We start from the raw sequence: 26,451 nt of genomic DNA on the forward strand, positions 1-26,451 counted from the left end.
GGCCTGGGCCCTATTCCTGGAGCTCCATGCCTGCCAGGATGATGGGCTTCTGATCCGTGCTAGTGAGGGCTTCCACTCATGCCCATCTCTCCCCAGCCCTTTGAAGACCAGAGGGTGCTCTCCTGCCCCATCCCCGGGGGCTCAAAGAGAAACAGAAACCAGCCTTTTACTCTAGATAGAGAAACCCATCTTGCATGGAAGGGCAGGGTGGGCGGGCCTGGAGACTAGGGCGGTGGATGGTTTAGCCCACGGGGAGGAGCACAGGTTGAGGTTTGCTGGGAGGAGGGCCTCTGGGCCAAACACTGCTCTTCACTCCTCCAAGTCTTACCTCCAGCTCCTGGACCCAGAGCAGGGACATGCCCCTGTATCTCTCCATCCAGGCCGCACAAGAGACCTGACCTGTTCCCATCAGCCTCTGACCGCTGACCGCAGCCCAGCCCCTTAGTGTCCCTGGCTTCCTCCCTGGGGACCAAGGGGAGTCAGTGGGAGGAGCTTCTCTTACAGTCAGAATTCCTTGGTGGAATGCAGACAGCTGGAGGTCACAGAGTCCTCTATGATTTCACCACGAGGGGGAGCAAGGCCACTTGGAATGAAGTTTCTTTGATAAGTGGGAGGAAACGGAGCAGCTATGATGGATAACCGAAGGACTTGGTGGCAGCAGTGGACCGACATCAACATCAAACCTTTGAACGTCATGGTAGGTGGCCCCTGCCTCGGCCCACCCGAGCTGGGCATACCAGCGTAGGGTGGGGCACAGGACACCGCACTGGGTCCCCAGGGGCAGTGGCCGCACTGATGGGCCCTCTCCTCACCCTCACAGAGGGCCACTCACGAGCCCTATGCCCGGCCGGAGGAGCAAGTACTGATCAACCGCAGAGACATCACTAGCACGAGGGTAAGGAGGAGGCCTGGGCTGCAGCCGGCAGCAACCCCCACCCCACAGTCACCCTTCTGCAGCTGTGCCCAGGGGGCAACAGGCCATCAGAATAACTCTGCCCCTTCTATTTTCTAAACAACCCCCGAGGACCCTCCCCAGCAGTGATCCCTGTGTTGGCCCCCTCCTGGCATGTTAGTAACCTCCAGGCAGTGCTCCCTACGGGAACCCTTATATAATGACAGTCACCAGCAGAGACCCCAGAAGTCTCCCTTCCAATGATCCCCACAAAGATCCCCCAACAGTCACCCGCTTTTAGTGGCCGTATAGGTAGTTACCCCTACACTGATGCCCCCATTTCATGACCCCTCTCAGGCAACTTCTCCCCTTAGAGTGGCCCCCCCCCCCCCGGGACCCCATTCACTGAGAACAAACGTCCAGGCAGAGGCCTCCCACCGTGACACCTGCCTGAAGGAAGGTCCCCTGCCCTCTCCCAGGATACCTGGGACATGCAGGAGTTCATCACTCGCATGTACATCAAGCAGCTGCTTCGTCACCCAGCCTTCCAGCTGCTGCTGGCCTTGCTGCTGGTGGTCAACGCCATCACCATTGCTCTGCGCACCAACTCCTTCCTTGGCCAGGTGGGACTCCAGCCTGACCTCTGCTCCCACTGATCTAATGGGGCAAGGGCTGGGTGAGGCACTTTTCTCTCGGGGCCCCAGACTCCTCATCTGTTCATGGTGATTGGATTGAATGTTCTTCAAGGGCCTGTCAATTCTGACGTTCCAGGGAACTAGAGATCAAGGAAGACCTCGTGGTGGAGGGGGCCCAGATTTGAGGAAGGCATTGGATTTGTAGAGAGGAAGGGCAGGAGAAAAATGGTGTGAGCAGAGGCAGACAAATGGGTGCCTGGTTGGGAAGGGTATCCCATTATGTGTGTGTGTGTGTGTGTGTGTGTATACACATATATATGTACATACACACATTTTTAAGTTTATTTATTTTTGAGAGAGAGAGAAAACACAAGTGAGGGAGAGGCATAGAGGGCAAGGAAGAGAGAGAGAATCCCAAGCAGGCTCTGCACTGACAGCCCAATGTGGGACTCGAATCCATGAACCGTGAGATCATGACCTGAGCCCAAGTTGGAGGCTTAACCGACTGAGCCACCCAGGCACACCAAGGGTATCCCATTTTAACAAATAGTCACAAAGTGAGAATCACTCTGTTCTGGGGTTCCGGGCATGATCATAGCAGACCCAATCCTGTCTCAGACTCGTGCATGTCATTACAAATGCCTGAGTGTCAGAGTACATGGGAGCTCAGAGTAAGCATCCCGGTAGGGTCAGGGAAGCCTTCCTGGAGAAAAGGATGCTTCCGCTAAGAACGAAGAGTGAGTAGGAGTTGGCCAGGCAAAGAGCGGTGGGAAAGAGTGTTTAGGGTGGGCAAAACAGCTCGTGAGCGAGTTCTGTGTGTCGGTCTGGAAGTCCAGTATGACTTTGGTCTTATCAATGTTTTAATTTCTTTACAAGGCGTATACTACATACGTGAATTATGCTATTTGAAGTCAGTGTTTTAAAAATGTCCAATATGGTGGCTGATGATTTCAGAGAGATGGTCAGCAGCTAGATGGTGCGGGGTTTTTAAGTTATCTTAAGGAGGATGGCCTCTATCCTATGTCGTTGGAAAGTCAGGGAAGGGTTTAAAGCGCAAAAGTAACATAACCAGACGTGTGTTTCAGAAAACTTACACTGGCTGCTACATTGTGGACCACGGAAGGGAGGGTGCCAAGAATGGGAAAAGATGGTCTGGCAAGACCGTGTTGTGGTGTTTAGTGAAAGATGGTGGGTCTTGGACCAGGGCCATGGCCGTTGGTAAAAGAGGTCACATGCATTTGAAACTCTCCAGGAGTTGAATCCATGGGCCTCCCGACTGCTTTTCCTTATAGCAAACACTTCATAAGCACTTCCTATGTGCCACCTTTTTTAACATACATCATCGTCTCACACGTGTAGGGAAGGGGAGAGCAAGAAGTGGCTTGAGTAACTGTGTGGGGATGGTGCTGTTTGTTGGGACGTGGGGACATAGGACAATGAGTGGGTTTGGGGAGAATGCCGAGGTCACTTTGAATTGAGTAGCATTTGAGGCGCCCATGCAATATCCACATAGAGATGTCTAGTGAGAGGTTAGAGCTCAACTCTGAGATCCTGCTGAGAGCTCGGGGGTGGAGATTCCAACGTGAGGGCTGCCAGCGTCTGGGTGGATGGTTGCCAGAAGCTAAAGGAGTAGACGAGGTCACGTGGGAAGAGCATATCCAGTGAGAAGGGAAGAACGCCAGGACGGAGCTCTGAGGAGAGTCTCCAACTGAAGGACAGAGAACGGAGGAGGTGCATGAAAGGAGACTGAGGAGGAGTGACCAGTAGAGTGGGGAGGACCCAGGAGAGTGTGCTGTCTGGTCTGGGGCCAGAAATGGCAAGAGAGGAGGCCAGAGAAGGATCATGGAGCATCCCTTGGATTTAGTTCCTGTGGCCTTGACAGGAGCTGCCTCCCATGTGGTGGAGGCAGACACCCAACAGCCAAGATTGCAGCACGAGTAGAACTACAAGGCAGCTTCAACCCCTCAACGGATCATGAAATCAGTTTAGACTGCAGATACCAGCATTCTGATACAGAATGAAGTAGAATGAAAAAGAATGAAATAGAAATTGTACGTGTGTGCACACGCGAGAGAGTGGGGGAGGGGGAAAGAGGGAGGATGTGAAATACAAAATTCACCTCTTACTATAGGTCCCAGTCAAAAAATGCTAGCTAAAAGCTCTGGTGTAGGATATGTGTCCATGAAGGTCATGGCCTGTGAATACCAGACTGGTTTTGAACCTTGTCCCTATGCCATTGGGAGCCATAGCAGGCTTGTGGGTGGAGGAAGCAACTCTGATTTAGCCATGGATGCTCATGACTTGGAGAAGGCGGATGGAGTATTTAGGAAGCTCTTGCAGCAAATAGTGCAGAGAGTTTATTGCCCCCGGGAGTCAGCGGGGTGGAGCTGAGGGGACAGAAAGCTCTTCCTTGTTATAGACCGACATCCCTGGCCCATGACACCCTTAGGGAATTTGGAACAGGCAGGGAGCCCAAAACCTTAATCTCCCATCTGGGTTTAAGAAACTCTGCCCAGCCTCTCACTGGCCAGTGGATATGGGTGAGGGCAAGGTTGTGGGTACCAGGAGGCCTCTGCGTGTGGTAGTGAACCTTGAGGCACTGAGTCTGTTGGCCATGGAAGTGGAGAAAGAGAGGAGTCCAAGGGACTTTGGTAACTGCCAGGGTGGAGTTGGAGGCTGGGAGCTGTTAACAGGGTCACAAACTATAGTAGGGTTACAGCTTCATGGGAGATTGGGGGAAAGTGAGTTGGATTTTTTTTTTTTTAATGTTTATTTATTTATGTTGAGAGAGACTGAGAGAAAGCTGGAACGGGGCAGGGAGAGTGGGAGAGAGAGATTCCCAAGCAGGCTCCATGCTGTCAGTGCCAAGCCCAATGTGGGGTTCAGTCCCACGAACTGGGAGGTCATGACCCGAGCCGAAATCAACAGTTGGATGCTTAACCGACTGAGCCACCCAGGCGCCCCAGTGAGTTGGATTTTAAACAGAATTCAAGGTCATGGCCATCCATCCATGAGTCCATCCACCCAGGGAACTGGACCCGTGAGTAGGCCGGCGGCGGGGTGGTGGGGTGGGGGGTGGCATATGAAGGAAGTCGGTCAGGCCTTGTCTGGGAGATTTGGGAGACAAAGCAGCAGGAGTGGCTGGGACAACCAGAGAAGGAGGGATGAGGCTTGGTGCCCTCTGTCTCAGCGGCCAGGGCCTTTCCTTCCAATCCTGGAGCCTGTTCTGCCTCTCAGCCACCTCCCTTTTTCAAGTATCCCTGCTCCAGAGGTTAGGAGCAAAGGTTTATAGTCAGACAACAGTCTTTTTTTCCTAATTCTTTTTTTAATGTTTACTTATGTTTGAGAGAGAGAGTGAGACAGAGTGTGAGTGGGGGAGGGCCAGAGAGAGGGAGACACAGAATTGGAAGCAGGCTCCAGGCTCTGAGCTGTCTGCACAGAGCCCGACGTGGGGCTCGAACTCACGGACCACGAGATCACGACCTGAGCTGAAGTCGGACGCCCAGCCAACTGAGCCACCCCGGCGCCCCTATAGTCAGACAACAGTCTTTATTGCTAACTCTGTGGCCTCAGGCACCTCTCTGATTCCTCATCTGTGAGACGGGAATAAAGCCCACTTTGGAGGACGATGGTGATGCTGACATGGATGACACATGTGGGGCCTTAGCACGGTGCCTGGCATGTACATGGACAATGTGGACTAAAGGCAGCTGCCAAGTTGCTGAGGATGAAGAGCAGCAGGATTACGGGCCTGCCCTTCCCCCCACAGATGCCCCCCTGCCCAGCCTTGCCCAGGCTCTGTTCCACTGACCTCTCTGCCCTTCTCTTTTTCTCTGTCTTTCATATAGAAACACTATGAGTTGTTCTCTACCATAGATGACATTGTGCTGACCATCCTTATCTGTGAGGTCCTCCTCGGCTGGTTAAATGGCTTCTGGATTTTCTGGAAGGTGAGATCCTGGGTCCTTTCGGCCATCACCCCAACTCCTTAGGGACTGCACCCCACTCCTGGGCTTCTGGTCCTATGAGCCGAGGGTCTGTGTGTGTGTGTGTGTGTGTGTGTGTGTGTGTGTGTGTGTGTTGTGTGGAGAGAGAGACCAACTACTTCTGAGATGTCTGTGATGCAGTAGAAAGTAATTTGTACTGGGGCACCTGGGTGGCTCAGTCAGTTAAGTGTCTGACTCTTGATTTTGGCTCAGGTCATGATCTCATAGTTCGTGAGTTTGAGCCCCAGGTCGAACCCCTCATTGGGCTTTAAGCTGACCACATGGAGCCTGCTTGGGATTTTCTCTCTACCCCTCTCTCTTTGCCCCTCTCTCTTTGCCCCTCACAAGTGAGCACTTGTGCAAACCCCTATAGTCAAGTCATTTCTGAAGTCAAGGGATTTATTTTGCCTTTGGCCATGTCTGAGAAGAGATTTTAAGAAAACCTACTAGGGGCACCTGGCTGGCTCACTCAGTGGAGCATGCAACCCTTGATCTCAGGGTTGTGAGTTCAAGCCCATGTTGGGTATAGAGACTACTTAAAATAAAATATGTTTTTTCAGGCATATAAAACAGTTTTTTTTTTAAATTTTTTTTTAACGTTTATTTATTTTTGAGACAGAGAGAGACAGAGCATGAATGGGGGAGGGTCAGAGAGAGGGAGACACAGAACCGGAAGCAGGCTCCAGGGGCTCGAACTCACAGACCGCGAGATCATGACCTGAGCCGAAGTCGGCCGCTTAACCGACTGAGCCACCCAGGCGCCCCTAAAACAGTTTTTTTAATGTTTATTTCTGAGAGAGAGAGACAGAGACAGAGCATGAGCAGGGGAGGGGCAGAGAGAGAGGGCGACACAAAATCCAAAGCAGGCTCCTGCGATCAGCACAGAGCCCAACATGGGGCTCGAGTCATGAACCACGAGATCATGACCTGAGCCACAGTCAGCTGCTTAACCAACTGAGCCACCCAGGCACCCCTAAAATAAAATATTAAAAGAAAACAACAACAACAAGACTATCAAGTCTTTATACCTTTCAAAAAAAGGAAGTATCATTTAAATACAGTTACCAGGGGGCGCCTGGGTGACTGTCATTTGAGCGGCCGACTTCGGCTCAGGTCATGATCTCACGGTTTGTGGGTTTGAGCCCCGTTTCGGGCTCTGTGCTACCAGCTCAGAGCCTGGAGCCTGCTTCGGATTCTGTGTCTCCCTCTCTCTCTGCACCTCCCCCACTCACAGTCTGTCTCTCTTTCTCTCTCTCTCAAAATAAATAAACATTAAAAAAAAATTTTTTTAATACCATTACTAGGACAACCAGTTAGAATTCTAAGCTTTCCAGGGGTCAGAGGTTCACAGAACACGGTGTAGTTGAACCCAGAACAACATTGCTGAAGTCTGGGCGTCTTAAAGACTGCTTTGTGCAAATAACATTTGCAAGGATGTTCATTAACAGAACATCGAAGGGATGGTGCACACCCTTAGTGTTTCCTCACTCGATGGGAGGGGAGTAGGTACCGTGCTTTGTGTGAACATTTCAATGGTCCACTTTATCAGAATTAGCCCTGGGGGCAGGCAGACATCTGTTCCATAAGAGAAAACATTTCCTCCTTTGTATCTTCTTGAGATTTTTTTTTTCAGCAGCAGTAGGGGGTCTGCACTTTCTTAGCAATGCTTCTTTAATTTTTTTAATTTTTATTTAAGTAAGCTCCACGCCCATTGTGGGGCTTGAACTCAACAAAGGACCCTGAGATCGCAAGTCACACCCTCTATGGGCTGAGCAACCAGGCACCCCAGGGGGCCTGCACTTTCAAGGTTAACCCCCAGGCTTTCATTAGGACAAGGGAATTGAAGCAAGCCTGAGAATCTTGTGCTCCTCCCAGCCACTCTGCTTGTCCCTTAAACCCAGGGTTCTCAACCTCAGCACTATAGACCTTTTGGCCTGGATGATCCTTTGTTGTGGGGGCTGTCCTGTGCACTGGAGGGTGTTCTGAAGCATTCCTGGCCTCTCCCCACTAGATGCCCCTCAGCACCTTCCTAGTTGTGACAACCAAGAATGTCCCCAGACATTGCCAAATGTCCCTTGGAGGGCAAAATCATCTCTGGCTGAGAACTCATGTCCTAAACCCTAACCTTCATCAGGGGCCAGGGTGAAAACCAGGGTTTGTTAGAGATTGTTTCTGCCTCTTCCCTCACCCCCCTGGCCGTTGTGGAGGGGGGAGGCTGGGGGAGGGAAAGAGAAAATGCAGGAAAGTGGAAAGCCTGTAAATTAAGATCTCAAAATATGACCCCACCATGTAGGAATCCCCAAAGTTTTGTCCCCAGCTCTTCCTTTTCTTCTACTCTTGTGGATTCCTTTTTCCTCCTGACCCCCACAGCCTATTAATCAGTTTCACCGCCTAACGATTTCTCAAACGTCTTGCCGCCTCTGCATCTTTGCTACCCCTCTCTAGCTCTTGCCTGGTCTTCTCCCACTAGGATGTTGCTTTAGCCTCCAGGATACCCCTCCCCCCCCCCCCCCCATCAAAGTAATCTCCCCAAGGCACAGGCCAAAGTATCCTTAAAATCCTGCCCTGGCTCCCTGTTGTTTATAGGATCAGGTCCAAAGGCTTTATAGTGCTTAAGGCCTTCCACGATGTGGCCCTTGCTTATTTCTGCAGCCTCATCTTTCCCTGCCTTGCCCTTGAAGTTCCGGCTACCAGACTGCTTGCAGCTGCACTCCCCAGCGCATACCCGCACGCACCCGCACACGCACGCGCACGCACCCTCACGCATCCGCACACACCGCTGCTTCTCGCCTCCATGCCTTTGTGCAAGCTGACTTCTCGTCTATGAGCTCCCTGCCACTTTATTCATTTGCTCTACTCCTGCTTACAGCTTCAGACTCGTTCAGAGATCTTCTCTTCCAGGAAGTCCTCCCGCCTCTCCCAGGCCAGGTTAGGTGTTACTGTGTCTTCCTGACAATCTCTCTCACATGGAGTTTCAATTTACTGTCAATCTGTCTTCCTGGAAATTGTGTGCCCTGCAGGGCAGAAGTCCTCTTGTATCCTCAGGATCTGGTGCAGGGTCTGGCATATAGTAGGAGCTTAATACTGGCTGGTTAGAGCGCCGGATCTGTGGCCAGGCTGACTTGCGTCTCCTGATGTACGTGTAGGCACAGGCACGCCGAATGTGGGATTCCAGGAGGGCTTGTGTTCACTGTTCTACCTGATACGTTTAAGAACTTTTTTTTTCCATTAGAAAAAGTTTTCTTGGGGCGCCTGGGTGGCTCAGTCGGTTGGGCGGCCGACTTCGGCTCAGGTCATGATCTCGCGGTCCGTGAGTTCGAGCCCCGCGTCGGGCTCTGTGCTGACAGCTCAGAGCCTGGAGCCTGTTTCAGATTCTGTGTCTCCCTCTCTCTGACCCTCCCCTGTTCATGATCTGTCTCTCCCTGTGTCAAAAATAAATAAAACGTTAAAAAAAAAAAGTTTTCTTTTTGAATATTGAATGCAGATATGGATTGGTCGAAAACTATATTGAAAGGTATACAGAGAATTCTTCCTTCCACTCCCTCCCTTCATCTCTTCCCCTCCACCCCAGGTAATCTTTTTAGATTTATAGCCTATCGGTGTGTACTTTGCGATCATAAGCTAATGTGTGTATACTTTGGTTTTCTTTTGCCTTTGTCCTCCATCCCTCCTCTCCCTCCCTTCCTTTGTTTGCCTTTGCCTTCCTCCTCCCTCCCCTGGCACTTTGCTTTTGTCACTTAATGGATCCTGGCAACCTTTCTGTATCAGTACATGGAGATATTTCCCATTTGTCTTTTTTGCTACACAGCGCTCCATTGAATAAATGTTCCGTGGTTTATTCAATCGGTGTCTCATTGTGGGACACTTTAGTTGTTTTCAACCTTACACAGGTGTCATTTTGTACTTGAACCAGAGTTTCCGTGGGTCAGATTTTAGTAGTGGGATCACTGGCTAAAACATAAATGTATCCACTGTTTGTTAGATAAATTTGTTAGATAAATTCCCTTTCGTGGCTGTGCTTGAACTTTTCATACATGAGGTTCCTTCCTCAGTCCCCACCCCTATGTAACGTTGTGCCTTACTGGACAGAAGGCTTGTAAAAATTTCCTGTCTCTGTCTCTGTCTCTCTCTCGTACAGTGAGGGCCAGTGTACTTCTGAACTGGCTACCGAAGTAGTGTTCTTGAATGTTTTTATTAGTATTTACTTTTATTGTATTATTAATTATAGTGTGAGCCACACAAAGCCTGGAGCATCCAAACACTCTCCTGTCACCTAACCGTAGGGCCAGGCCATTTTCAGCAGTGCGCTAGCCCAGGTGGCTGCTCAGCTTAGGAACTAGCTGTGTATACGTGAGAGTCTCCACTGTGTCTCTCTGAGACTGCACTTGGCTGTGGACACACGGACGAGACAGGGAGGGCATGTGTGTTTTGTGGCACGTTTGGGGAAAGCAGATAAGTAACAGCAGTGGATGGCAGATGACTGGCCCTGCTCTGAGAGGAACACTGAGCCTCCCAACCTTGGGGCAGTGGGAGGGCAGACCCAGGATGTCCCCACAGGCTGGGCCTGATAGACCCCACTGGGGCTGGCCCCCCCAACCCCCCCAGGACGGCTGGAACATCCTCAACTTCCTTATCATCTTTATCTTGCTCCTGGGGTTCTTCATTAATGAACTCAGTGCTATCTCTATCACCTATACTCTCAGGTGAGCTGGGAACTCGGGAGAAGAAGGGGAACTGTCTGGACCCCGGGAAGGAGATGAGGTGGGGATCAGTTCTGCCTGGCTGGGCAGGTCAGGGGCGGGGGGAGGAGGGGCCTGGGAGGGGCCAGGGGGCACCCCTGAGAGGCTGTGCCACAGGGCGCTTCGTCTGGTGCACGTGTGCATGGCGGTGGAGCCTCTGGCCCGGATCATCCGTGTCATCCTGCAGTCGGTGCCTGACATGGCCAATATCATGACCCTCATCCTCTTCTTCATGCTGGTCAGTGCCCTCCCTTGCCCTCAATCCTCCCCTTCCCTGAGCAGGGCCCCTGGGTCATTGGGGATACAGGGGTGTCTGGAAGAAGAGGAGAGGCCTATGGGCCTGAATCCCTGTCATTCCCTTGGCGGTGTTCATTTGCGTGGCATGTGCATGTCCTGTCCCCAAGGTCCCTGGGTGAAGTCCAGGCATCTTCTCTGGTTTCTCTGGCAGGTGTTCTCCGTGTTCGGGGTCACTCTCTTTGGTGCGTTTGTGCCCATGCATTTCCAGAACATGCAGGTTGCCCTGTACACCCTTTTCATCTGCATCACCCAAGATGGCTGGGTGGACATCTACAGGGACTTTCAGTGAGTGTCTGTGGGGCTTCCGGGCCTCCAGCCCAGTGGGGCGAGGCAGTGGGAGTGGGTGGTCCAGAGCTTGGGATGAGGATGTGCCCAGCAGGAGGGGGGTGCCTGGAACTTCAAACTGGGGAAAGGGAGACCCCTGAGACTGGGGCCTCTGGGTTTGTGGCCTGCTTGAAGTGTTGTTCCCCTTGAAATTCCACCTGTTCAAAGTCCTACTGCAGGCCTGTTCATCATTCTCCTGTCATGCTAAACAACTGGGTAGGTCTTGAGCAAGAGAGCAGCTCTGTGGTTTCAGGACAGCCTCCCAGCCCACATCTGAGCCCACCAAGCTGCCTGGATTCCTGGGAACTCAGAGCCTCATTTCATTCTTACACCTGCTGCCCAAGGCCATTTGGGGCCATAGATGGCCACCAGGTTCTGTTCTTTTCCATTACCCTATTTGTTTCCAGTGCACTCTAGGAAGTGGGTCCTCCTGACTGATTTCTTTTTATCTCTTGTGAGACTAGAAGCACAGCTGGTAAAGGCTTTCTGTGGGCACCACCCATTATGACGTAGGTAGTGGGAAAATCATAGAGTGTACAATAAAGGTATACTGGAGGCTGGGCTTTTGAGTCTTTGCTCCATCACACTAGCCATGCAACCTTGGATAAATTCCTTCATCTCTCTTCTGAGCCTCAGCTTCCTCACCTGCTGATTGGGAATTATTGTAATTAACTGTGTCTGAATTGCTGTAAGGATCAACAGAGAAAATCTATTTAAATCTCTTAGCATAGAGCCTGGCACAGAGTATCTCTATATGCGCGCGCGTGCGTGTGTGCGTGTGTGTGTATGGAAAGAGAGAAAGAAAGACCTATTCTTTAGGAAAATATTTTATAGGAGATTCATAACAAGGTATTAATAGTAGATGGGGTTTTTTTCCTATATATCTTCCTTCTAATTCTCCTATTATGAGCTTGAGTTATTTTTTAAAATAAGAAAATCATGAATAAAGAGTGTAGCCAATAGATTAAACTTGATAATGCCGATGGACACATCCCCACCTTAGAGGGCTGGCTTGAGGCCCTATGTGCTCAACAAAGAGCAGCTTCTATGACAGTCAGGAACAGGCATTCGATCAGCACAACAGCAGTGAGGTAGCAGAAGACCCAGTGGGCCTTGAGGTAGTGTCCCCGTTTCCTAGATGGGGAAATCGAGGCTCAAAGGGCCAGGGAGGTGATGGGGCCCCTGTCTGCCATCTCCAGGATGGAGACAAGAGAGTACGCAATGGAGATTGGGGGTGCTGTCTACTTCGCCATCTTCATCACCATCGGTGCCTTCATTGGCATCAACCTGTTGGTCGTTGTGGTGACCACCAATCTGGAGCAGATGATGAAGGCAGGCGAGCATGGACAACTGCATCAGACAACCTTCCGTGAGGTGAGTGGGATGGGAGGGCAGAAGGGAGGAGGGGGCAGAATGTACTGACTTGACTGTGTATATGTGCACATATGTGTGTGTATGTGTGTATGTGAGCGCACATGCACATGCTTCCACACTCGAGGGCCTGGGGAAAGTCAAGCCTGAGACCTGGGGGCAGCATCCCCTACCTTGAGTGACATCTGAGGGGTATGGATTTCCTAGATTTTTAAAGTTTTTTTATTTTGAGAGAGAGAGAGAGCATGCGCGTGCACAAGGGGGGAGGGGCAGAGAGAGAGAGAGAGAGAGCTAGAGAGAGAGGATCCCAAGCAGGCTCCACACTGCCAGCACAGAGCTCAATATGGGACCTGAACCCATGAACCATGAGATCATGACCAGAGCTGACACTTAACTGACTGAGCCACTCAGGCGCCCCCTAGATGCCTTATTTCTATGGCAACTCAAAACTGAGTGGCTGGGTGACCTTTGGGCAGATAACCAATTTAAGCCTCAATTTCTTCTGCAAAATGGGAATAATAATAGTTATTTTCTCATAGGACTATTATGAGAATTATGGACATAAATGAACAGTAGTTGGCACACACATACAACTCATTAAATGTTAGCTGCAGTGCTACTCATTCAGGGGTAGAACTTCCAAAAGGTCGGTGGGGGTGGAGGGTGGAGTACTTCCAAAATGTTGACGGCTGTGGGCTATGACTTCAGAGTAGACAGGGCTTTAGAAGTTGGCTGGGTAGGATTTATCAGGAGGGAAACTGGGTGCTAAATTTTAAAAAGGGGCTAAGAATTTTCAAAGAGGTAGGGAAAGGGCTTATGCATCTGAAGCCTCCCAACAACAGCGTAGGGAGGCTAAGATCTGTTGGAGCTCAATGAGGGGCATTAGAACCCTGGTATCCTAGGAGACTCATCCTCCCTGAAGCCAAGCAGGAAGGGACTGGGGGAGGGGTGCCGGCTGAGCTCTGTCCCTTTCCCTCTTCCCAGACAGGCAAGGAGGAGGAGGTTGGAAGTAACTACCTGCCACTGGTGCACTGTGCGGTCGCCCGTTTGGAGATGTCTGGCCTCCCCCAGGAGCCACTTACGGGGGGCAACCTGTCTAACCTCTCGGAAAACACCTGTGACAACTTTTGCCTGGTGCTCGAGGCAATACAGGAGAACTTGATGCAGTACAAGGAGATCCGAGATGAGCTTAACATGTAGGCCGGGTATTGGGGGTACCCCGAGTCCCGTAAGTCTGGGCTGAGCGCAGACCTCGGGGCCATCACCATTGTATACCACGGACCCTGGGGCCCTACTTGACCGGGGTCTGTGGGTGCAGGAGCTAGAATCTCCAGACCTCCCTGTTCTTCCATCCAAGTGAGCGCACAGCTTTGGCTGGATCTCCATAGGAGTGAGGGGGGAGGGCAAAGCAGGGTGGATGCCAGGGAAGAGATGTGGGGTCTGCCCCCCTTTTTCTCCTTCCCCTCCAAACTCCCTCAGCCCTTGGAAAGTACTCACCCCTCTGCCCCCAGGATAGTAGAGGAGGTGCGCTCCATCCGCTTCAACCAGGAGCAGGAGGAGGAGCTGATGCACAAGCATGTGTCCCTGAGCCTGTCGGTGGCGAGTGGGTCCTCCCTGGACATCCACGACATGACTTGCCAGCAAGACTTGATCACTGCGCTCATCAACAGGGATAAGGTTCATGCAGCTTCCCTTTCCTACCCAATAAGTGCTCGTCCAGCCACCCCACCCAGCTCAGGCTCTGCCCTATTAGTCAAACTTTCTGTCGATTTCAAGACTGGTCTACCTTCTAGACTTCTGTGCACGGACTGCGCTCCCTCAGCCACAGCTGATCGGTTAGGTTCCACCCTTTCCTCCTCAGAGAGCCTCTGCCGGCTCCCTTCAGGCTCCTCCCATGGAGCCACTTATGTTTCTAATGCCTTCAAACCTACCCCTTCCTAGGGTGGCTTGAGCCAGCTCAGTTTCTGCTTAGTGGCAGATACCTAGGCCCACTGGGGGCAGAGGGCCCCTGGGTTCTCTCCAGGGTGCATAAGAATGGCCTCCTCTTGGGGCACCTGGGTGGCTCAGTCAGTTGAGGGTCTGACTCTTGATTTGGGCTCAGGTCATGATCCCAGGGCTATGGGATTGAGCCCTGTGTTGTGCTCTGGGATAAGCATGGAGCCTGCTTAAGATTCTCTCTCTCCCTCTGCCCCACTACCCCTGCTTGTGCTCCCTTTCTCTCTCTCTTAAAAAAAAAAAAAAATATATATATATATATATATATATATACATATATATATGTATATATATATTTACACACACACACACACACACACACACACAGCCTCCTCCTGAGGGAGGAAGCTTTTAGGGAGAAAAAGGCACACACCCACATAACTTAATTTCCTTTCTCCACTTCCCAAAACCACCTGACTGGGCTAGAATGGCCTGGAGCCTTGTGAATGTCCACAGCCTGGGCTCCCAAGCTCAGAGTGGATACTAAGGCAGCTAGAGTCAGACATATGAAGGACTTCCCTGGGAGGCCTGGCAGGGTAGCTGCCAGGAGGGGAGGGGAGCAAGGCAGTGTTTGCCATGTGAAGGTGAGGGATCGACAAGAAAACCCCTTGGTTTGCAGGTTCAGGAATCCAACACAAACCTGCTCCTTAACAAACACAAGGCCAGCCGCTGAGAGGCAGGACGGGAGCCAAGGGACCTGCGCACACACACCCAGCTGCTGCATCTTCCTGCACCTCTAGTGTGACTTGGCACAGCCTGGTCTGAGCCCATCCTCTCCCTTACACCTCGGCAGATGCCTGGGGCTGAGAAGGGGGTGGCATGTCCAGGGCTTGTACCTGTGAGCCCCAGGTTCAGAGGAATTCAGATGGACAAGGATGCTGGATGAGAGAGGGAGCCCCACAGCAAGGATGAGCACCTAGCGGGGGTGCTGGCTAAGGCAGCCAGGGTTTGTCCTAAGGATGGGCATCCCTGGTCCTCTGCATTAGGCCAGAGCTAGATGGGGCCTAAGTGGGCTTAAGCACCAAGAGGAGAAAGGTGAGGCCAGTGGGGCCAGGCATCTGTGTATTGACAATAAAATTTTGCGTTGGGATCAGTATGTCTGAATGGTGGCTCTACAAACCCCTTGGGGCAATTCTTGCCAAAAGCCTGTTTGTCTGGTGGGAGAGTTACTGACAGCCCTCTAGAGCTTCTAATCTAATGGGAGAGAGAATCTGCACCCTGAAAATTTGTGACTTAATGGTAGAGATATAATCTCTGCCCTTAGTGTTCTAATTTTTTTTTTGGTTGGGGGGGGGTGGCAGTGGGAGGGAATTTGGTCCTCATGGTTAGGAGCCTGGTCTGATGGAGACAGCCCTACCCTCCCTCTCTGAAGGTAGAGAAGAGTGGTCCTTATTCTGGGGAGCCCTAGTCTGTTGAGGTCACCATTGATCAAGTCGTGCAAATACAAGCAGTTTTATGCTGGGGCAATGGAGAGTAACTGGCAAAGCATGGGTCCTGGTAGGCTTTTCAGAGGAGAGGGGCACTGGAACTTGCTGGAAGATAGCAGGAGGAGTCTGTGGGTCCAGTGAATGAGGTCTAGTGGGGAACCTAGGACCTGTGAGGTCTTGGGACCTTCACACTAAAGACCATTGAGAGCCACAGCAAATTCCTGAGCTGGGTAATGCAAAGAGTCTGAGAGAGCTGCGGAAGTCATGGGCAATAGGAAGAACTGCCTTGGAGGACTGGATTCTCATCCTTGGGTAAGTCACTGGGCCTTATTTTTCCCACCTGTGCAGTGGGGCGAGGGGGAGATTGCTCTCCAGCTCTAAAATCAAATGGCCAACTTTTAGCTCAAGAGTTGGGAGACCAGTAAGATCATCCACGTCCCTGAGACTCAGATTCCCTTGGGTTGGGTTGGGGAGAAGCCTGGAAGGCCGAGAGTTCTGCCCAGCTGTTCAACAAAGGCTAACAGTTAGCGGCCTTAGGGATATTCACCAGTTGGAATGGGAGTCCCCAGAGGCCCACTGATTGCAACTAATGAGAAAATCCACCCTCCATCCCCCTCTGGTCTGCATTGGTTCCAGCCCCGTAAAGCACCCCCTGGGGCCAGCTGGGAAGGAGTCTGGACAGCTGGGGGTGGGGTGGTAACTCAGCAGGCAGATGAGAGATGGCACCAGTGCCAGCAGTGCCTCACTGTCTTGGAGCTGCTGTCTGTTCCCCTGTTCAAGCTGAGACTCCTTATCCATGATTTCCAGGACCATCAACATGGGCAGAGCCATGGGCATCCAGTGGCTTTTACTGCTAACTGCTATTTACTGGGGATGGAGCCTTCAGTCTTCCTGGTGAGTACCCCCATATACCCTTTCTATCTATCCTCTTCTGGGGGGGCTCTCACAGCCCCTCTTCTGGCTGGCCAGACAAGGGAAGAAGGTGACAAGAGAAGAAGAGACAGAAGGTAGTGTACCCAGGAAAATCTTGCAATGTGAGCACAGCCATCACTAGCCCCAATCCTAAATTGTCTGAAAGGCTTGAGGCACCGATGAGTTTGGAGGCAGGAGCATGACAGGATAACCTTCAAGGGACTTCTGGCTTTGCCCCTCTATCCTCTTCCAGGATGTTGTCTTTGTCTACTCCATCTTGTCTGTCATCCCAGTTGTGTCTCCCTTGCTGTCTATCCTTCCCATCTGGGCCTGGCCAAGAGCTTGGGGTTCCAGCAAACTAGTTCCCTCCAAGATGGCCCAGAACTGGGGACCCAAGATCTTGGACCCCTGCTGCCATCCCCTGCCCTCCTCCAACAAAGAACAACTGCCACCTCCAATGCCTCACCGAGCCTGAAGAAGGAGTACAGCCCTGGACACTGAGCTCCTAGGACAGTATGAAGGTAGATATTGGGAAGGCGCAGGACATTGCACATCTCACCACTCCCACAAGTCCATAGCTTTTGCAAGGGAGAAGTATCCTTGGCAAAGCACCCAGGAAGCAGATATAAATCTTGGCGAGAGGAGAAGGGGACAGTCATTACCAACAACAGGTTCTATTCATTGAGCACGTACTATATGCTAAGAACCGTGCTAAGTGCTTTACAGGTGTTATCTCATTTAACCCCCATGACCATCAGTGACCATTATCATCCCTGTTGTAGAGTTGAGGATACTGAGACTCATGGACGTGAAGTGATTTGTCCCCTATCACAGAGCTGGGATTCTATGCCAGGTCTGACTTCAGAGGCCAGTCTACACTCCACTGCTTCTCAAAAAAAAATGCTGTGGTCAGGAAACCTCAGTATCATGAAATTGTCAGCTCTTACTAAGTATCACACTTCCAAACAAGATCCCAACAGGGTTTGTGTAGAACTTGATAAGGAGATTCTAAAATATATGGAAGAACCAAAGGCAAACAAAAGCCAAGATAATTTTGAAGAGCAAGATGGGAGACTCACTCTACCAGATCCTGAGATTTACGTGAAAGAAACACGGTGCCGGTACAGTGATAGACAACAGACCAATGGGATGAAAGAGCATGGAAGTTGGTCTGGATACATAATGACAGCGTGACAAATCACCGGGGAAAGGATGGACTTTTCCATAAGGCAGCAGGAACAACTGGTTAACCAGATGCGGGAAAAACAAAATCAGATCCGATGGAAACATCTCTCCCTGCAAATAAAACCTTGAGACGCCTGTGGCAAGACATCTCTTCATTACAGCCAGGATTTATGTTGCAAACCCACAGATCACTAGAGTGTAAAGGACTTCTCTGTTCCTCACCGTTTTGAGGGGACATGGAAGTACCAAGAGGTTTGGGTCTTCCTCAAGATGACACAGCAAGTCAGTAACAGAGCCAGGTCTAGAGCCTTGGTCTACTCTTTCATGCATTCTGGCCAGCTCTCCTGCCCTACTGTGACCCCTCAGCTCTGCACAGAGCTAGAATAAAGTGGAGTGTGGAAGGAGCAGGTGCTGTGTGGGGGCAGAATTGAACACGAGGGTCAGTGCCTCTTCAGACCTAGATTGTGGGAAGGACGAGCCTGCTACCTGTGCTGAGTCAACTTCTAGTTTTCTGAATTAGCCCTTTGGCTACTGTGCCAAGGATGCAATGACAGAGCTTCAGGTCAAGGACCTATTTCTGCCCTTCGCGCAAGGGAAAGAGGAAGATTTCCAAGGGATCCAGCTCAGGATAGCTGATTTGGGCCTTTCTCTCTAGAGAGAGTGGTTTGGCTCAACCATGAGAAGGAAGCTGTGTTTTTGCAAGTTGGTACGGTGTGTTAGGGGAGACACCGGGCTCCCGAATCTGATGGACGTTGTTTCAAATGCAGCGTCACCACTTCCTGGCTGTGTGACCTTGCACAAACCTCTTCACTTGTCTGAGCCTCAGTTTCTTCATCTGATAAATAGAAATAATAACCCTTGGGGCGCCTAGGTGGCTCAGTTGGTTAAGCATCCAACTCCTGATTTTGGCTTAGGTCATGATCTCATAGTTTGTGAGTTCAAGCCCCACATCAGGCTCTGCACTAACAGTGCCCAGCCTGCTTGGGATTCTCTGTCTCCCTCTCTCTGACCATCCCCCGCTTGCTCTCTCTCTCTCTCAAAGTAAATAGACATTAAAAAAATTTTTTTTTAAGAAATAATAATCCTTACCTCAGGTTCTTTGTCAGGATTCACCATACCAATGCTCGTGCATTGAAGCAGGGCCTTACTTGGACAAGGTGAAATTGAATGATGTCAAAAACTATCCTGGACTGCTATTGCATTAAATAAAGCACTTGGTTTGCAATTAGGGTTCACATTATACCAAAATATTGTTGGGGTGCCTGGTTGGCTCAGTTGGTTAAGCATCTGACTCTTGATCTCAGGGTCATGAGTTCAAGCCCTGTGTTGGGCTCTGCACTGGGTGTTGGAGCCTTCTTAAAAAATAACATATATCTTTCAATATTAGAACCATATTCAATGCAGTAGGAAACTCACACCAAAAAAGGCAGCCAGATACCAAAGACCAAATGCTATGGCAGATTTCTGCCTTTTGCTATCTCTGGAGGAGTCACTGAGGGGTGCCTGGGTGGCTCAGTCGGTTGAGAGTCTGACTTTGGCTCAGGTCATGATCTCATGGTTGTGAGTTTGAGCCCTGCGTCAAGCTCTATGTGTACAGCTCAGAGCCTGGAGCCTGCTCCCGATTCTATGTCCTCCTCTCTGCCCCTCTCCCACTCATGCTCTGTCTCTGTCTCTCAAAAAGAAATGTGAAAAAAAAAATAGAGTGGTTATTGAGCAGAAGACATAGTTGCCAGCACTAGTTAAATTCATGAGTTAGGACGGGGTGCCTGGGTGCTCAGTCAGTTAAGTATCCGACTTTGGCTAAGGTCATGATTTCACGGTTCGTGAGTTTGAGCCCTGCGTCAGGCTCTATGTTGTCAACTCAGAGCCTGGAGCCTGCTTTGGATTCTGTGTCTCCCTCTTCTCTCTGCCCCTCCCCCACTTGCACGCGTGCGCTCTCTCTCTCTCTCTCAAAAATAAAAATAAAACATTTAAAAAATAAGATGAATTAAGATCATGCATCAGTTACTATGTGTTAGCACAGAGCTGGCACATAAATGAATGTGAGGCAGTAATAATGTAGTTGGTGCTGATATTATTTTTATTGAATCTTCTTTTTTTAATTTTTTTTATGTTCTATCTGAGAGAGAGAGAGACAGACAGAGAGATCAGGGGAGGTGCGGAGAGACGGAGACAGAATCTGAAACAGGCTCTAGGCTCTGAGCTGTTAGCACAGAGCCTGATGTGGGGCTTGAACTCACGAGCAGTGACATCTTGACCTGATCCAAAGTCAGACGCTTAACCGACTACGCCACCTAGGCGCCGCTTTATTGAATCTTCTAATAAAGATACTTGGTTAAGAGGCACCTGGGTGGCTCAGTCAGTTAAGCGTCCGACTTTGGCTCAGGTCAGATCTCATGATTCATGAGTTTGAGCCCCACATCGGGCTGTGTGCTGACAGCTTGGAGGCTGGAGCCTGCTTCAGATTCTGTCTCCCTCTCGTCCCCTGCTCATGCGCTCTCTCTCTCTCTCTCTCTGTCTCTCAAAAATAAACATTAACAATTTTTTTTAAAAAAGATACTTGGTCAAGTGAGAACATTTGAAAAGAACTCTGGATTGGTGGAGAGAACAGGTGCATTGGATTCTTTTTGTTTGTTTACAGGCATTATTACAACCCAGGGGGTTGAATCAAATACAGCAGACTCCACAAAAGTCTCTCTGCCTAAGGGACCTACAGTATCCTCATTGACAACCTCAGCTCCATCCAGCAATGGGAGAGACAACATGTCTGCAGTTCCGATTAACGCATCACCAACAATCAGGAGGACAGCAACGTCAGAGTCCCGGAAGAATACAACACCAGCTACTCCTCCCACTTTACCACAAGCCATCCGCTCTGCTGGGTCCACTGAACAGACAACCCCCGTACATGAGACCCAAGAGGAGAGATCCAGAAGCGCGGCCTTGTCCAGCATGGCCACTTCAGCTAAGACCCTAAAACAGAATCAGAGAGCTCCAACCACACCCCGTTTAGCATCAAGCTCCATAATCAATGGATTGGAATCATCATTGTCCACTGACTCTCAGATGTCAGCCAAGATCACTGCTCCAGCAGCGTTAAACATACCAGGCGATGACATTACATCATCAAGGTCCATGACAGCCACTGTCTCTGAGAAGTCAGCTACAATGAAATCCTCAACAGCATTGAACAAGACCACTGATGTGAAAGAATCTCTATATCCAGGACAACGAGTGCAGTTATCCACACTGACCCTGACCACCCTAGGGACAGCTGCTTCTAGAACAACCATATCTGGGACTCAGGAAGGAGAAACTATAGGCGCACCCCCACCCCAGCATGGTGAGCACGCTGTCTGAAACACATCACGGCTCTGCCACACGGACACCTTCTGGGCCAGTGGAATCAGCCCCTGGTGCCCTCACTGCAGCAGCCCAGTCACCTGAGACAGCAGCTGCTCATTTGATAGCCCTTATCCCCAGCTCCTCAGGGACAACACAGCCCTCTGATAGGACTGGGTCCAGTCAAGCTTCCCCTAAACCCACCCAGAGCAGTAGTCCTGGAGCATGAGCCTGTGCTCCGGACAAGTACCCAGCTGAAGGGGGAGTAGCTGATAACAGCTATTATGCCTACTCGGGTGAGTCTGAACAACTCGTGTCTGTACAGCAAAGAAGAGGTGGGGGCCAGAGTGGACATCAGAACTCTGTGAAGGCCCAGACAAATGAGTGTCCAAAGGCCATGGGAGGGCCAGTGAGATTTGGTCAGACATTGGCCTCTAAAGAGTCTACTGGGGTAGAGGTGATTTCTAGTAAGAGGCTAGGTAGCTGAGCACATGAGGTTGTTGTAGTAAGTTCAGGCTGCTGTAACAAAATACCAGACCCGGTGTCTTATAAACAACAGAATTTTACTTCTCACAGTTCTGGAGGCTCACAGTCCAAGGTCAAGGCACGGGCAGATTAAGTATCTGATAAGAGCCCACTTCTTGGTTCACAGACAGCTATCTTCTTTATAGTGCAAGGGGCAAGGGAGTTCTGTGAGGTCTCTTTTCTGGGTTGGGCGGGGAGGGTAGAGAGAAAGGGAGAGAGAAAATATTTTCTTTAATATTTTTTATTTATTTTGAGAGAGAGAGAGAGGGAGGGAGAGAGAGAATGTGTGGGGGAGGGGGAGAGAGAGAGAGAGAGAGAGAGAGAGAGAGAGAGAGAGAGAAGGAGAATCCCAAACAGGCTTTCTGATGTCAGGGTGGAGCCTGATGTGGGGCTCAATCTCACAAATCATGAGATCATGACCTGCATGTAAATCAAGAGTCAGCTGCTTAACTGACTGAGCCACCCAGGTGCCCCCTGGGGTCTCTTTTATAGGGGTACTAATCCCATCCATGAAGGCTCCATCTGCATGATATAATCACCCCCAAAGCCTCCCCTCCTAATACCCTTGTATTAGGTGTTAGGATTTAACATATGGATTGCTGGGGCGGGGGGGGGGGGAGCATAAAAATTCACTCCGTATCAGAGATAGAATGGATAATTCATCAGCTCCCAGGGCCCCAATACTGTCCAGAGAATGAATCTTCCCAGAGGAAGGAACTGATGATCCATGAAAGACAAAGGCTGTAGCCCCCAGAAGAGGCCAGGAGGGGCTAGATAGTTGATGGGACAAGACCAGTGTGGCAGATACTACAGAGAGGCTGAGTTCACAGGGCCTCCCTCACGTGGCACAACTAACTCCCAGACTCACCCTCTGGCAGGGCAGAAGCTGGGTCCTGGGAATCAAAAAGATGATAGTATCCCCCAAATCTATGTCCCCCATAGTCAAAATAATTCTAACTCCCAAACCTTTCAATTTTATAAAATTCTTATTTTCCTAAAATGACTACTCTGCTTTTTAAAATCTCAAACTCAGGGGCACCTGGGTGGCTTAGTCGGTTAAAGGTCCAACTTTGACTCAGGTCATGATCTCACGGCTCGTGAGTTCAAGCCCGGCGTCAGGCTCTGTGCTGACAGCTGGGAGCCTGGAGCCTGCTTGGGATTCTGTGTTTCCCTCTCTCTGCCCCTCCCCACTCATTCTCTCTCTCTCTCTCTCTCTCTCTCTCTCTTTCAAAAATAAATTAACATTAAAAAATTCCAAATATCAAGTTCCTTCAAAAAATACTTCTTTAGCATTCCTCTTCTGCTCTCTGGATAATCTAGCCTTGGGATGAAGTTTCCATTACATTCACAGCTAGGCAGTGTTTAACTTACAGGCCAGTATTTCTCAGACTGTGTTTTGTGGGACACCAGTGCTTTGGGATTTCGATAGACATTACACAAAAAAAGGGTGGTGTTCTGTTGTTAAATATATTGGAGGAAATACTGGATTAAACAAAATGGTTTCTTGACTCGGGACTTTTTAGAGGCTTTAATATTCCACCATCTACCATTGACTCCCTTAAAAATCAGATTTTGAAAGCAGATTATAGTATGCATTTCCCAAGATTATCTGTCCCCAGAATCCTCATTCTGAGGAACATTTATGCAGCACCTTGGAATACACCTGGCGACAGAGGAGAGGAATTCAGATGAGAGTAGAGCAGTGCTGGGCAGGCAGAAGTGACTGGGGTGACAAGTCCAACCCAGGGGGTTTTAGCCACGTCCCGAGTAGGTGCTGGCTCATTAGAAGGTTGTCCCCATGTCAACAAATTGTCTTGGTGAGACCAGGATAGTGTGCTCACTTGTGAAATACTGTGTGTATCCCTCCACAGAAGTTATGAAGCATATTATTGTGTTTTTGTGCACTAAGGATGAGACAGCTTTTCTTTTTGTGTTAATTTTTTTCCAGGTTACTAAGAACATAAAGTCTGCAAGATAGACTGTCTGGGTTTGAACTGTGCCTCATTTTCTTCTGCCGGGGTTAAGAGCACATTTACTGCATAGCATTCATGTTTGAGGGTTAGCTGTTATCAATATTATTATTTGGCATTCTGTATCACAATATACTATTGATTGCAATAGCAGAAAGTTATGTGGCTGACTTAACCCCCACCTTGCCCCGTCTCACACACCTGCCCTTAAATTGTAACCCATCCCTCTGACCAAATATGCCTGCCAAAACAGAAACAGTGAACTTATTTAAAAAGGAAAGGGGGTGGGGTGCCTGGGTGGCTCAGTCGGTTGGGCAGCCGACTGCGGCTCAGGTCATGACCTCTCAGTTTGTGAGTTCAGGCCCCACGTAGGGCTCTGTGCTGACAGCTCGGAGCCTGGAGCCTGCTTCCGATTCTGTGTCTACCCCTCCCCTGCTCACGCTCTGTGTCTCTCCATCTCTCAATAATAAATAAATGTTAAAAAAAAAAAAAAAAGGAAAGGGGGTAAAGTCTTTAAATTCAAAATAATAAAACAAGTCCAGAAATATTTTACACTGATATCTCCATTACATTTTGCTTTTTAATGACTTTTAAACAGGTCATCTCAAATTCAGTGGAAAGTGTGGAAAGAGCAGGTACAGAAAGGAAGGAAGGGTTGAGTATCAGCTTCTCATTCATCACCCAAAAAAAAGGTATCAGGACACAGTGTGTTGCAAGTGGCAGAAAACCTATTCCCAATTGGCTTGAGCAAAATAAATAATAAATAAAATTGAAACCATGAAATAAAACAATTTGTTGGCTCATGAGACTAAAAAGTCCTGAAGAGGGCTTGAAAACACCCCAGCCTCCTGCTCCTGGCTCCCAAAGGCGCTCCCTCCCCTCCCTCAGGGTTGTCTCTTCATTTTTTTTTTTTTAAGATTTTATTTTCGGGAAGGCACCTGGGAGGCTCAGTCAGTTGAATTCAGCTCAGGTCATGATCCCAGGGTCATGGGATCAAGCCCTATGTCGTCTCTGTGCTGAGCACGGAGCCTGCTTGAGATTCTCTCTCTCTCTCTCTCTCTCTCTCTGTCTCTCTCTCTCTCTCCCCCCCTCTCTCTGCCCCTTCCCCAGCTCTGTTTCTCTCTAAAATAAGAAAAAAATTAAAGTTTTTTTTTCTTTTTAAGGTTATTTGTTTTGAGAGTGAGAGAGCAGGCTCACAAGCAGGGGAGGGGCAGAGAAAGAGGGAGAGAGATATACCCCAGGCAGGTTCCGCCCTGTCAGTGTGGAGCCTGACCTGGGGCTCGATCTCAGGAACCGTGAGATCACGACCTAAGCTGAAATCAACTGTCAGACGCTTAACCAACTGAGCCACCCAGGCACCCCAAAAAGATTTCATTTTTAAGTAATCTCTACACTCAACGTGGGGCTCGAACTCACAACTCCGAGATCAAGTCACATGTTCCACCAACTGAGCCAGCCAAGCACCCCTGTGTTGTCTCTTCAGATTCGACCTTTATAAGACAGGAGCCTTGATTCAAGCAGTGTAAGCCCTTCAAAATCCCCAAGGCCCAGGCTACCTGTTGGAATGTGAGGGAAATCAAAGAACAAAACAAATTAGCATCTCTAAAAATAATCTTGCAAGGCAAGTGACAGAAACCAACTGTTTGGTTGGGCTGCTCAGGGAAGACAGGAGAATTTATTATAAGGTGTCTCCTGGAGGCCATGGATAGGCTCCAAGCAGGTTCTCCAGGGTCTAGGACTTGGGACTGTCAAAGTGGCAGGAACCAGGGAGTTGCCTCTGTCTCATTCTGCACCTACACCTACTTTGTTCCTTTCTCCACACACTGGCTCCCCTGCCTCTTAGCACGCATGACCAAGAACTGCTGTCTCAGAATCTCAAGCTTTATATCACCTTCTTTTAGGCTCAGTTCCTGGGAAAGAGACTGTGAGTGGATCAGTTGAGGCCAGGGATCAGGGTCCCCCAGGGCCATCATGGTATAAGGGTCTCACCTCCCGTGAGGGGAGTCTTTGTTTAAGGGAGTCATTGTGGGTTAGGCTAATACACCCACAATGTCTCTTCTACCCAGATTAGAACTAGTACCCTTTCCTATGGCATCATCCCAGGAGCCCTTGCACTGGCTCTTGTCCTCCTGCAGAACTGTCCCTAGTGTTGGTGGCCCTGCACTGCCAGCCACAGACAATTGAGGTGGTTCTGAGCAGCTGCTTCCTGAAGACTTACCGCTGGATCCTTAGGGAAGGCACCTTCTCAGGATGTCCCAGTGTCAGCAAGATAGAGGAGGATCACCGTGTGCAGGTCTTCGTGCTGGAGAAGAAGGAGGGTACTTGTGGACTCTGCCTCTCTGTAAGCAAGCTGGGACGGGCTGCCTGTTAACAATGGGGGAGTGTCTAGGGGAGGAGTGGGGTGCAGGGAGGACTGAGAAATGGGTGACTGGGCACCAGTTGTGACTTTATATCCATCTGACTGAGGAAAAATTCTCTGGAATGGAGTCAAGTCTTAGCTATCAGACCAGTCTTTTTTGGGGAAAAGACCATGTTGTCCCCCATCAGACTGGGAATGTCCTTATAAATGACGCCATGTTCGATGGATTGAGATATTGGTTTCCAAACTTGACAGCCACAAAAACCCTTTAAAACAAGAGCAACTGCAATCACAACCAATATTTATTGGTTTCTTGCCATGCGCTGTGGGTCAAAATCTTTTTTTATGCCCTATCCTTAAAGCGTCACGATAATCCTGTGAAGTTCCCATTTTACGGATGAACAATCTAAGGCTCCGAGAAGTAGAGCGATTTTTCCCAAGTCACACAATTAGTTACTAACAGGGCTGGTTTGTGCTCCTAATTGCTCACTG

The 26,451-nt window shown here is 49.9% G+C and overlaps 1 protein-coding gene across 4 annotated transcripts; it reads left to right on the forward strand.

Annotated features, from left to right (window-relative positions):
- Nucleotides 1-21: 21 nt before the first annotated feature.
- Nucleotides 22-24,511, forward strand: CATSPER4 (cation channel sperm associated 4). Of its 4 annotated transcripts, XM_015075135.3 has the most exons (13): nt 22-697; nt 821-895; nt 1,372-1,515; nt 5,376-5,477; nt 10,119-10,216; nt 10,370-10,490; nt 10,701-10,834; nt 12,073-12,247; nt 13,229-13,440; nt 13,756-13,921; nt 14,859-15,978; nt 16,474-16,560; nt 20,405-24,510. In XM_015075135.3, exons 1-11 carry the CDS (start codon nt 629-631, stop codon nt 14,910-14,912), a joined length of 1,350 nt encoding a protein of 449 aa, XP_014930621.1. In that variant the 5' UTR covers nt 22-628; the 3' UTR covers nt 14,913-15,978; nt 16,474-16,560; nt 20,405-24,510. The 4 variants fall into 4 exon arrangements, with proteins under 4 accessions (XP_014930621.1, XP_053065407.1, XP_053065414.1 ...); XM_053209432.1 differs by lacking the exon at nt 1,372-1,515 and having other exon boundaries at nt 20,405-24,511; XM_053209439.1 differs by lacking the exons at nt 14,859-15,978; nt 16,474-16,560; nt 20,405-24,510 and having other exon boundaries at nt 13,233-13,440; nt 13,756-13,896.
- The last annotated feature ends 1,940 nt before the right edge of the window (nt 24,512-26,451 follow it).

The sequence above is a fragment of the Acinonyx jubatus genome, chromosome C1, assembly GCF_027475565.1.
Source record: "Acinonyx jubatus isolate Ajub_Pintada_27869175 chromosome C1, VMU_Ajub_asm_v1.0, whole genome shotgun sequence".
NCBI classification, from domain to species: Eukaryota; Metazoa; Chordata; class Mammalia; order Carnivora; family Felidae; genus Acinonyx; species Acinonyx jubatus.

What these genes read in the sequence shown, in the direction of transcription:
- CATSPER4 (XM_015075135.3), top strand. Translation starts at nt 629, where the DNA reads ATGATGGATAACCGAAGGACTTGGTGGCAGCAGTGGACCGACATCAAC. An exon ending in CCAACTCCTTCCTTGGCCAG is followed by an intron (nt 1,516 to 5,375) that starts GTGGGACTCCAG and finishes TCTTTCATATAG; the next exon opens with AAACACTATGAGTTGTTCTC. An exon ending in GCTTCTGGATTTTCTGGAAG is followed by an intron (nt 5,478 to 10,118) that starts GTGAGATCCTGG and finishes CAACCCCCCCAG; the next exon opens with GACGGCTGGAACATCCTCAA.